We start from the raw sequence: 12,974 nt of genomic DNA, 5'->3' as shown, positions 1-12,974 counted from the left end.
GTCTCCTGTCTTTGCCTCATTCCTCATGGTCCTCTTGTTCTTCTCCTTGCTTGCCTACCCTGCCTATCCACCCCTTCTCTCCTTGGACGGATAACTGGATTGACCTCATCTTGTTCCTGGATATACTTAACTGCTGTCTGCCACCGACCATTGCCTGATCCTGGATTCGCTTGATCGCTGCCTCCCACTGACCTCTGCCTGCTCTTGGATATGCATGACCTCTGCCTACCTAAGACCCTTCCATCCAAGGACCTTGACCTCAGCCATCTGCAGAGACCCCCACCTAATACCTGCCGGCCCAGGCACCCAAAGGCTCATCTCGAGGGGAATGAAGGCTGGTGTTGGTGAAGCTCCAGCTGGGTCTCTGCTTCGTCTGGGTCCGCCTGCTGATGGTGGGAACCTGCAGGGATCCTCCCTGCAGGTTGCACCAATCTTGCCTCAGGCCAAGAGTCCATAAACGCAACACCTTGGAGTAATTTTCACTGGCCAGGCTCTGTTGGATGACATCTCCTACATGTGAGAATGTACGTTCTGCTCTCATTGACAACTGTTACAGTTAAGCAACTTTTACTTTACTATAAAGTTCAGTTGGCAATGCAGGAAACACATCTTTCTTCTTTAAGGGATATTATGCCAGCCTCTGGTCCATCCTGCTGGCTAGTAAGCCCTTGCCTTTAAAACTGTAGTCCCCAACCCAGCCCATGAGGCCTAGCCAGCAAGTCTGGTTTTCAGAATCTCTTGTGCATGTTCATTGCAGATATCCTGAAAATCAGGTGGGCTTGGTGAGCCTTAAGGACAGGGTTGGGAATCACTGCTCTAAAATATTTTAACAATGCTACATTTCAACATTTAAGCGTTTATCTTTTAAATCAATCTCTTTTTTAGCTTCTTGGTTAATATTTTATGAGCAGATTTTAAGGCTTGCTTGGATGCTAAAATGTGGGGATGAGTGAGAAGGAGATAACCAATGTGATGTTAATCTATACAATTTCTTGGTGTAAATAGCTGCTGAATAGAATCAAACCAAGTTAATGAACGGGCCACTTATGGTTTTCTATGGAAAATACATGCCTCTTGCCAGCTGTGAAAATGAATTTAATGATGTAAGTGATACCCATGGCCATGTACTATGCTTTAGTAAAAAAGAACACTGTGTCTCCTCAGCAAGAGCTTAATTTAGATGTAGGTTTTGCCCACTTGGGATAATTTATATGCCCACATTTCTAAACTGAATAGATGTGATTGCCTGGGAAGGATGTTCTTCTCTTTGTAGCTCCCACCTTCGCCAGTCAATCACATCCTCCTACATACCTATTTCCCCATTAATATTTAAATGTCCCTATAAATGTTCTTAGGAACACGTAGTCAGAAGGCTCAAACCTTTCTGATCCAAGCATGAGGTGTGTGACTGTAAGATGTCATTCCATTTTATACAGATTTTAAAAGCCTTGGCAGTTGGCGCTCACAAATTTGAAACCAGTACTTATTCAACTCTTTTTTTTGTACCAAATAATAATTTGAAATGAAAGCTCACACTGGATATTTAGTATATCCTTAATCCTTCTCCATACCCCATCCTAAATGTCCTTATATTGTATCTGATTGTGGAGCCTAGATTGGCAGACTGGGGAACTCAGAATCTGAGCGCTCCTCCTTTCTCAAAATCCAACTAAAAATTGCCACACCAGTTTATGCATCCACCCGCGGTTATGCACACAGGACATACCACTCCCAGTATCTTTGGAGTTAGTACTGGTTAGAAATGATATGTTCCCTCCTCACTCCCTAACCTAAGCCTGAGCTAGGGATATCTAGTGCAGGCCTGTGTGTATGGGGTGGGGTGGAGGGTTTCAACATATAATATACGTGAGAATGTCCCTATTTCCATGTAGCAAATCCGATATTTATTTTCATCCTTAGTATTGAGTTTTGCAGATTTTTACCAGAGTCCAGACGGTTCTGTGAGCAATAAAATACAACCCCTGTGTAAAGTATGCAGACATTGAAACCAGCAATGACTTGCCCTAAAATGGAATGGAGAATGCGAAAAATTAAGTACAGCTGCTGTAGCCAGAACTTGTTCTTTTAAACTGCATTTCTAATGTATAGATGAGAAGACTAGAATGATGTTTTATTTATGACATCTTCCCTATCATTGTTTTATTCTAATTCCTTACTATCAGTCACAGTATTATTTATTTTTATTTAGATTTTTAATTGCCCTTCCCTGAAGGCTGAAAAAGAACAGACTTGTCCATTTAAATCTAGAAATATAGAGGTCCATATTAGTTCACTGTCTGGATAACAAAGTTAGCCAGATAAATTTTTCTGGCTAATAGAGATACATCAAGCTGCGGTAGTGCTCTAAAAATACATAGAACAAGAACAAAGGTATTGCACGCCCCTGTTATTTGTAAACTGGCATGATATGATTGTATCATGAATGCCGGTATAGAAAAGCTTTAAATAAATAAATAAATAAAATGCATTAAGCAGCATATATCGCATGATATATGCTGTTTATTGCGGTGATATTGTGCGATATATATACGATATTTTCATGGCCCTGCCCAGCTTCCCTCCCATATTACAATGAGCTGCTTTGCATACAATCTGCATGCATGAATAATGCATATGCATGCAAAGCAGGTCATTTCTAGTCAATGTTATTTAAATGTTTTATCGGGGCTGACCGAGAAAATAGTCAGCCACAATAAAATAATACCTCCTGGGGAAATGTTAAATGTAACGTTAGAGTCCCAGGAGCCTAACGTGGGTCCTGAGGCTCCCACATTATATTTAAAGGGCCATTCAAATCCTAAACAAAAGTGCCACATCCATCCCAGGGCCACCACTAGAGTTGGCCTCCTATACTAAAAAATTAAAAAATAAATTTAATTTGGTCTTGCAGCGACAGTCCCCCCAACCCTGTTATCAATAAAAAAAATATCCCCTCCCTCCTTTTCCATTGAAAATAGAGCATCCTGTATTCCCATCCCATCATCCCATTGTAGCAACAAGCATATTAGGGGTATAATCTTCCTCCTCCCCCTCCCCATCTCCCCAAATGTATTTTAAAAATGTATTGGGGTTCAGTGAGACCCCCACTCACCCCCAAGCACTCCGTAACCCTCCCCCCCCCCCAAACCTTCAAAAATTAGTAATGTTTCCAAAATGGGGCCCGAGGTGTCCCTAGCTCCGGGTCCAGTTGGTGCCATTTTTCAAAACAGTGCCAACTGTGGCAAGGTCCAGGGACTGGATCTGGCCACATGACCAAGGTGCAATCCCTGTACATTTCCCCCAGTCACATGATGGGGCACGGTCAAGTTGATACATCACTGGAACGCCTACTAATTTTTGAAAGTTTGTGGGTGGGTTGTCCCACTGAGCCCCAGAGATTTTTTTAAATAAAATTGGGGCCGGGGCATTATACTCCCAACCAGTTGGTTGCTACATTGGGGTGGGGGGTGGGAGAATTTAGGAAAAGGGAGGCAGAGGGAATGCATTTATCGCCGCAAAACAGATTTTATTTTTAAACTTTTGGGTGTCAGGACCGCTTTAAGAGGCAGCCACAAATTGAACTGGGGGTCAGCTCTGACCTCTGCTCAATTTCACCTTTTTTGGTGGCAAGATTTTTCTATGATTGGTTCTTCAGGGCGATGGCGGTCTCTTGAGGTTGGCCAAAAGACAAAACAAAGTGCCATGGAGCTGTGATGTTTTTTCAGAGGATGAACCCCAATATCGCAGCGACACCCCTCTGCGATAGTGGGACTCCTCCTGTGAAAAAACATAGCAGCTTAGTGCATCTAGGTGGTATATTCAATAATGCAATCACACAAATGAATAGAGCCGGCTATTTTAAAGTTAGCCTGTTAACTTTAGGGCAGTATTTGGCTAACCAGGCTTAGCTGGCTAAGGTAGTCAACTAACCCTGAATATTGGAGTTAGCCAGTTAACTTAGCTGGCTAGGTCAACTCCCAGTTATGCCCCTGGAATGCCCCTACCTTAGCCAGCTAAGTTAGGGGCAACAGATGTCTGAGAGTTCTCCATCTATTACTTCTTATCACACCAGGATAAGCTGATGGGGACTGACGACTGTGGTAGTTCACTAATAAGTTAGCCGGCTAGAATTTAGCCAGCTAAGTTAGGGGCATTTCAGGGGCATAACTGGGATTTGATCTAGTCGGCTAAGTTAACTGGCTAACTCCAATATTCAGAGTTAGTTGACTACCTTAGCCGGCTAAGTCTGATTAGGCCAAAAGCTGTTGCTGGATTTCTTATTTCATGTTTGTTGATACAATTACTGTGCAGGAGCCCTTAAAAATCACCTGCATGTTTGCAATTCAAATATGCAGAGTAATTCAGATGTGCAGCATGGCATCTTTAGAAGGGATTGTTAATATTTATTTGCTGGTACTGACTGTAGACTTCTTCAACGTCCTTAATCAGCTGCTGCTCAGATGGAACACCTTTCATCTGGACTTAGAAAGCATTCAGGAGCTTTCTTTCCCAGGCCATGGAAGTATAGCTCCCTGACCAGATGGCAGAGAATGTCGACAAATGAGCTAGCCTGTGCCTGCATAATCTCTAACCCAAGGCTGAGCACACATTTTATATGCAGGGTCTTCCAGTCTTATGATTAGTAGATGCAGCATATTTCCTCATTAGAATTCAGAATCAGACATTCATATAAAGAGCGTATAAAGTAATGACATGCATTGTACTATAGTAGCTGACTATTTTGGTTCTAGATAGTCCAGTGCTTTAAATATTTAGTTAACTATTGTATCTATTGTAATAATTTTTCAATAGATCATTCCACTAAAGGAGGAGGAAGAGGGTGGGGAGGGGACTCGTGCATTGTTGTATCTTGGTTGTCTAAATTTAGTGCTGATATTAGAGACTCTGCCTGCCCTCTTGATCACCACGCGTGATAATAAATAAACTTATTAACTATGGCAGGGTTTTCCAAGCCTGTCCTGTTGACCCCACAGCCAGATGGATTTTCTAGCTATCTTTGAGGAATATGCAGGAAATAAGTTTGCGTACATACATGTACATTTATTTCCTGCATATTCCTTGCGGATGGCCTGAGAACCCAAATGACTATGGGGACACCAGGATAGGTTTGAGAAGCTGTGAACTATATAGTGAAGGGAGATGGGTTAATGCTCAGTTTTGATGTGATTTAGATGGTTTTAGTGGATTGTGTTATTGTTGAAGATGTATATTTGTTGTGATCCACTGAGACTGGAGGATCAGCAGACTAATACGTTTTTAAATAAATAAATAAGGGGCGTGGGCAAGCCAGCTGATTGAGTGACTGTAAGTACTAGCTTTATGTAGTCAGTAGATGTTATCTGGCAAACTTTATGAAAGGACAAAAAAAAAGCTTTTAAGATCTGGGTCTCAGTCTGTGGCGAAATCTCAGTGGGGCTATAAAAAAGAACAATGGAAAGACTTTATCCCTTACATTGTAGAGTTACTATCATGAAGGATAACTATTAAAGCAATATTAAGTATGCCATCGTCTGTCCCACAGCAGTGATCATAACAGACCTGTTTGCAATCCTTGTAGAAATTCAGGAAACCATTTACTTCTCCCAGGTAAATAGCAACCGATTCCACACACACTGCTGCTTGTCTGGTTCTCTAAATGCCTGATACCTATGAGTTACTCAAGAGTAGCTGTTAGGCTCACAGTCAACCTTACTGAGGTCACCTTCAGTTCTGTTTGCTGCCCTACTATTCAGTCACGCTCTCCTGCAAGTAAAAGTTTGAACTTTCTCAATGCAGACTACATCTACCCTGTCACAGACAGGAAACAAAGTAGTGGATAATTTGCTCTCAGCATGTAGGCCCTATTTTTCTGGGGACAATTTTCAAACAGAGTCCACGGACATTAATAATTATTATAATTTGACCATGAACCTTGCCCCCAGCTTTCAAAATGAAAGTGCACGCATCCTTCTGCTCTGAAACTTGCTGTGGGTGCAAAATACCCATGGACATTGGCACCTGCTGCTTCTGTGGGTACTTTTGCCACTGAAAATAATACACATAGATTTGAAAATGTAATGTCTAAGCATTATTTTCATCTTGTAACCAAAATACCCCCTCCCCCCCCCCAAAAAAAAACCACCAAAACAAAGTCATGCCCCTGGGAACTAGAGATGTGCGTTTTTTGTGTTCGTGTCGTTCTTCGTTTTTCGGCCGCCATGGAAAATGTCGGTTTTTTTCGGTTCGGGTCTTTTTTTTTCGCGAAAAATCGATTTTTAGTTAGTGCGCGCTAACTCCCCGTTAGTGCGCGCTAACTCCCCGTTAGCGCGCGCTAACAAAAACCATTAGATTTTGTTACTTTTTGTTAGTTTTTGTTAGCGCGCGCTAACGGGAGTTAGCGCGCACTAACGGGGAGTTAGCGCGCACTGACTCCCGTTAGTGCGCACTAATCGGAAAAACGAATTTTTGCGAAAAAATGGGAAAATCCTGATTTTTTTCGGGCTCCCTGAAACATGCCGAATTGGACAATTTCGTTGCAATTTTCCAATTCAGCAAAAACGAATGCACATCTCTACTGGGAACAGCTCCTCTGAATGCAGCTAAAAATACGTGCGTTATGGTTGTGGAGCAGCATGAATAATTTGTCACATCGAGGGAGGGATGTTTTTCAGATGGCTGATTTAACCCTTAAATCGCTATTTTATTTACATAATGTCAATGGCTTTGATGATTATCCTCCCTATACAACATTCATAGCCTGTAACTGCGCATGGTCCTTCCATGGGGAAGAGGTGATTGGGAAAAGGAGCCATTCTATAGGTCAGTCAGATCTTATTCCCTATATGTGGTACAACTTGAAAAGCAGCTGAGGCACCATGGTAGATTAGTGTTAGGGGTGCATTGGCATTGTGATTAAATGGATAGGTGATGGCACTTTGTAGACTTTATACTCTGCTAAAAATAAGTAATACAATTAAAAGTAATTAAATAGACATATACGTACACATATGCATGCCAGTATTCATTGGGATAGCCAATGTTGGGTTTTCCATTGTGCATAATAAATATAAACATGGGTGAGTTTATACCCTGTTCCCTGAAAAGTTTTTTTGGTATTGGGGGGGATGGGGGATCTGGTAGTTGGGGAGGTGTAAAGAGATGTACCCCTGAAAATTGGGACTTTGGGTGGGAGGGTTCAGGAAGTAGGATTAAGCTATAATTCAAAACAGTGAAGATGTGGGAGTGTGGAAGGCCTGACCTCAAAATGCAACAGTTTTCTTTAATTTATATATATATATACACATTTTAAAAATTATTTTAGACCATTTGCTTATATTTAGACTGTGAATTGCTTTTGACACATTCTGTCCTTGACTGTGGAAAGTCCCTGCAAAATTAATTTTGTCAGCAAAGTTGATTAACTGCTCTGTATACCAAAGAAAAGATGGAAATCAAACAATACTGGTTTATAAATAATATACCTAATGGGGTCATGCAGCAGACATTAATGGGGGTAATATTCAGTAAGCCAGTGAAGCTTTCTGGCTAAAGATAGCTGGACAACTTGTCATAGATAACCAGCAGATAAATGTACTACAGAATACACTTGCCTAAATTTATCCAAACCCCCTGGATCTTACATCCTACCCCACTGATACCAAATATGTTACAATTTTGTCTGCTGAGTAGCCTCATTGCACCATGACTATGATGCCTTCCCATCTGTAGAGGCCTCCAGTGAGCTCTGCTCTTACCACCTAAGCTGTTTCTTCACACATCATCTGACTCAGTCTGTGTGGCAGCCTCCTCTCCACCAGGAATCCTCAGTGAGTCTTGTCTCCAGCCTTGCTAAGCTCTTCTTCCTTGCCTGCACCACACCCAAGCCCCAGCCCTACATAACCCTGCCTTGCCAAACCAAAGATGACTTTGTATAGAGTCACCTTTGGCTCCTCGTCCTGGCCACTCCTTTCCTTGCCTCATGACCTCGGGGTCTTCTCTCTCCTTGCTTTGCCTTGTGGCCTCCGGGACGTCTTGCTCCTTGCCTTGCCTTGCCTTGTGGCCTAAGGGCCTTCTTACCTCTTGCCTTGCTCTGTGGTCTACCTAGGCCTTATCTTGCTTAGTGGCCTATCTAGGCCTTTCCTGCTTAGTGTGCCTTCGGGCCTCTGTGTTCAGTGTTCCTTGTTCTTTGTGTCCTGTCCCTGTCCAGTCCTGCCTTTGCCCTGTCTCTGTCTGTGTCCAGCCCCAGTCCTTATCTTGTGTCCATTCCTGGATCCGGTCCTGCATTGCACCAGTTCAAGCTGCAGTCCTTGCCTGCATTCTGATGCAGTTCCAGCTCCTGTCCTTACCTGTACTCACAATGATCTATTGTTGTCACAGCCAAGCCCTCCTGGCCCCTAGATCTCAAGGGCTCAACCCTTAGGGGAGAGGGCTGGCTTGGTGGAAGACCAGCCCATATCCTGACCTAGCGTCCTGTGCCACTCCTTGGGTGGTGTATCCCAAGTCCAGTCCTGCAAATCCTGACAAAAAAAAACCCTGCTGGTGGCCAGGTTTAAACTCACCCACTCCTTGGGCTTCAGCACTACTTCTGACAGAAGCAGAGGTGGAAGTATACCCACAATTTATGCTTCCAGCACTGGAAGTAAACTGCAGGGCGTATGCGCTTCCAGCTTCTGTCAGACACAGGTGAGTTTATACCCGGCTCCTGGAAACATTTTTTTTTTGTATGGGGGGAGGGGGGAAGAATGGGTGGGATGGGGTATCTGGTAGTTGGGGAGGTGCAGAGGGGTGTGCCCCTGATACTTGGGACTTTGGGTGGGTGGGAGGGTCCAGGGAGGAAGCAGGATTAAGCTATAATTTGAAAACAGTGAAGGTGTGGGGGGCCCGACCTCCAAATGCAACAGTTTTCTTTAATTTAGGGGGGGGGGGTTTGGGAGTGGAGGTACACAGCCCAGCAGGGACATATATAAACATGTGGGGAGTGGGTGAGAAATCAGGCCACAAGCCCTGGCTAAATAGCTAATTATCTGGCCATATAAGACCAGAAAACTTTTGGACTGCTCCGAATCAGGTCTAAAGTTATCCAGCCAACTTATCTGATTATTGTTAAAAATTGGCTGAGTTAGCTGGACAACTTCTCCCCAATAAGCCCCTGGAATGCCTATTTTTTTATCCGGTTAGATTTTAACCATATAATGACTTATCTGGTTAAAATCTAAACAGATAAATGACTCACTCAATATTTCAAAACTTTCCATTTAGACAGATAACTTGCAAGTTATCTGTCTAAATGGCTTTGAATATTGACCTCCTAAAGTTTTATAAACAATATTAACCCAGCTATGTAAAATAGAACTGTTTAAAGGAAGAGCAATGTTCAGAGATATATTATTCATAGGCCACCGGACTGCAATCAGATGGGAATGACTGAAGCTCAGATATACAGTTCTGTGGGGAAAGCCAGCAGGTAAACAATATTCTTATCTGAAGACTAGCTGTAGGGATGCATCAAGCTGTGAACTCGCTGGTTGTGGATAGAAGTAAATGCTCTAGTTAATCAAATCATATTGGGGCCGATGCAATACAGTGTGCTCAGCCGAGTGCGGGTTGAATAGGCACTAATGAGCAGGCGTTAATTGCTGAGCGATCCTTAAACCAGAGCAGAAAAGCAGAAAAAACTGCTTTTCTGTACTGCCTCCTACTTAATATCGTTGCGATATTCAGTAGGAGGAAAACCAAAATTAAATAAATTTTAAAAAAATAGAAAAAACCCCCAAACCCACTGGCAGTCGGGTGCAGGAAACAGACCCTCGAATGACAAGCGTCCGTTTCCTGAACCCCCTGGCTGTGCGGCGTTTAGGAAAAAGCAACGCCGATAATCTCGGCATCGGTTTTCCTAACCGGCGGACCGCCAACGTCGATCACGATCTCGTTAGCAAGGAGGCGCTAGGGGTACGCAAGCAACCCTAGCACGTCCTTACTAATGCAACCCCCTAATTTAAATATTGCATGGGGCCCCCTTTGGGGCAGCCTGGGGCATATTAAGAAAGTGGGTGCTGACTGTTCAGCGCCCGCTTTCTGTGCATATTTATTGCATCGGCCCCATTGTCTGTCCTTCAGTTAGCATTTCCTAGAACAGTGATGGTGAACTTCAGTCCTTGAGTGCCACAAACAGGACACGTTTTCAGGATATCCATAATGAATATGCATGAGATAGATCTGCATATAGTGGAGGCAGTACATGCAAATCTTTCTCATGCATATTCATTGTAGATATCTTGAAAACCTGGCCTGTCTGTGGCACTCGAGGACTGGAGTTCACCATCACTCTCATAGAGGTATCTACGGTCAAGAAGCTCGGCTACACGAGACACAAAATCGAGCACTATCCATTATTGGGATTAGACTTTGGAACAATTTATCAGATGAATTGTATTCCCTTCATGATTTGAAAACTTTTCATAAGATGCTTAAGGCATCTTTATTTAGAGAAACTTTTCCTATCTGAGAGAACTTTCTAATTGTTATGTGACATTTTAGTTTTCATGTTTTATGCTGATTGTTATCTGCTTAGGATGACTTTATTATAGGCAGACTTTAAATATTCTAAAGAAAGAAAGAAAGAAAGAAATATGTGGATATTTCTGATTTTTGTCCTTAGCATCTAGCAATATATATATGTTACTACTGCATTTAGCAGGGCCTGATCTTAGGTACATTTTTTGCCTTTGTCTATAACACATATTGAGTTGTGTCAGGACATTTGCAAATTCAGACATACTAAAATTCCTCATTTAAAATGTGTACAATACATAATGCATTGGAACATATACTGGTATTGTTTTCTTCATTTTCTATTTCAGGGCGGAGAACACTGCTATTACCAGGGACATATCCGAGGAAACTTTGAGTCTTTTGTGGCTCTGTCAACATGCCATGGACTTCAGTGAGTGTTGGCTATTTTCTCTCTTGGCATTTGCATAATTTCAGAAAATGAGAAATAAAGTCAAATAGCTATATTAAATTACAAACATGGAGCTTTTTTTTGTAAAGTGTTGTATGTGTGTGTGTTACAGAAAGAGGGAGAGCTGGAGACTTTTGAAGGAAGGGAATGCATTACTTGGTCACAGAACACTTGTGCCCTTGTAGACCCTGAAGATGCTGCCCTTTCAAATTGTAAGGAGGAGTCTCTACATGCTAAGACTCATTGTCTCCCTCACTTTCTCTTTCTAGCCATTAGTTGAATATGGCTTTTCTTAATTTATAATTTTTAACAAACATAAGAATATAAGAGTTGTCATACTAGGTCAGATCAAAGGTCCATCAAGCCCAATATCCTGTTTCCAACACTGACCAATCCAGTGCACAAATACCTGGCAGGATACCAAAGGATATATAGATTAGGGATGTGAATCGTTTTTTTAACGATTTAAATTATCGTCAGATAATCTTTAAATCGTCATTAATCGGTAAGGGACTCAATACAATAGGAATTCTACCGATTTATCGTGAAAAAAAATCGGAAGTTAGTGCGCACTAACAGAAAATGATACAATTTGACACTTTTCCGGTCAAGTTAAAGACAGTTAAGTCAGTTAGGAATGAATATGTATTCCTATTGGTTGGCTGCCCTCTTATTTATTGATGTTACCAAGGTTCCCACTGAGGTGATGGTTTAATATATGGGGGATGGGTGGAAACGGTTGGTAGCTTGACAAAAAAAGTAATGTGAACACTGATCAGTCAATGTGACTAGAACATGTGCCCTATCCCTGATACAGGCAGTGTTGTGATCTTCCTGCACACAGTGCCCTATCCCTGATACCGGGAGTGTTGTGATCTTCCTGCACGCAGTGCCCTATCCCTGATACCAGGGGTGTTGTGATCTTCCTGCACGCAGTGCCCTATCCCTGATACCGGGAGTGTTGATACTTCAAAATACTGCAGCCAGAGTACTAACGGGAAAAAAGAGGAGGGACCATATAACCGAAACTCTAGCAGACTTACATTGGTTACCCATCGAATACAGGATAAAATACAAAGCCTTATGCACCATACACAAACTAATATATGATAAAGAAGCAGACTGGCTAAACAAAGCCTTACAAGTACATGTTCCACAAAGAAACCTCCGCTCAGCAAACAAAGCACTACTAACAATCCCTTCAGTAAAGTCAGCAAAATTAACCCAAGTGAGAGAAAGGGCTTTATCATTGGCTGGGCCCATACTATGGAACACGATGCCCCCCGAACTCATATTACAGAATAATCTCAAAACTTTTAAGAAAAATCTAAAAACATGGCTCTTTAAAAAAGCCTTCACTAAAGAGTGTGGAGGGTAGAGAATGAAAGTACAGGGTAATGCAGATGAGAATGAATTCACTCAATCCTACATTTAAGAAGTAATATTTCAAAGCGATAGTAACTCAATAATATACCTGGACTTGACCAACATTACTCAAATAATGATTTTATTTATGAAATTTTAACCGAACTTTATTGGGACCTGTTAGAATGTATGATATCCTAAATTTACTTACCTTAGTCTATGTGCCTATTTGTAAACCGTTGCGATGGTATATAACTTAGCGACGGTATAGAAAAGTTTTTAAATAAATAAATAAATAAATCGCGCACTCTAACGATTTTTGACGATTTAAAAAATATCTGACGATTTTTTTAAATCGTCAAAAAACAATTCACATCCCTAAAAAGCAGTAGTCCCTGGGGCACGCCACTATTCACCTTTCTCCATTGAGAAAATTTACTTTTTAATCCTACTCTCTATTTTCTTTCTTTTAACCAATTCCCGATCCACAATAAGACACTGTTCCATCCCATGACTTTTTAGTTTCAACAATTTTTATTCAGTGCAAAAGGAACATTTACAACATCTCCTCCAGGCACGGTGTTTCTTAAGTACCTTGAAGGCAAATACAACTCACAAAGATTTTCCACCCCTACCTTATCCCCCTTCC

At 41.9% G+C, this 12,974-nt stretch overlaps 1 protein-coding gene across 4 annotated transcripts in view; it reads left to right on the top strand.

Moving 5' to 3' along the window:
- Positions 1–12,974, top strand: part of ADAM22 (ADAM metallopeptidase domain 22) — a 730,321-nt gene that overhangs the window by 274,007 nt on the left and 443,340 nt on the right. For all 4 annotated transcript variants that reach the window (XM_029588789.1, XM_029588790.1, XM_029588788.1 and 1 more), the window contains exon 5: positions 10,860–10,942. In XM_029588789.1, coding sequence (XP_029444649.1) covers positions 10,860–10,942 — 83 coding nt within the window. The remainder of the gene's footprint in view (positions 1–10,859; positions 10,943–12,974) is intronic.

This window comes from Rhinatrema bivittatum, chromosome 2 (genome assembly GCF_901001135.1).
Source record: "Rhinatrema bivittatum chromosome 2, aRhiBiv1.1, whole genome shotgun sequence".
Lineage (NCBI taxonomy): Eukaryota > Metazoa > Chordata > Amphibia > Gymnophiona > Rhinatrematidae > Rhinatrema > Rhinatrema bivittatum.
This window is presented reverse-complemented; position numbering and strand designations above follow the sequence as displayed.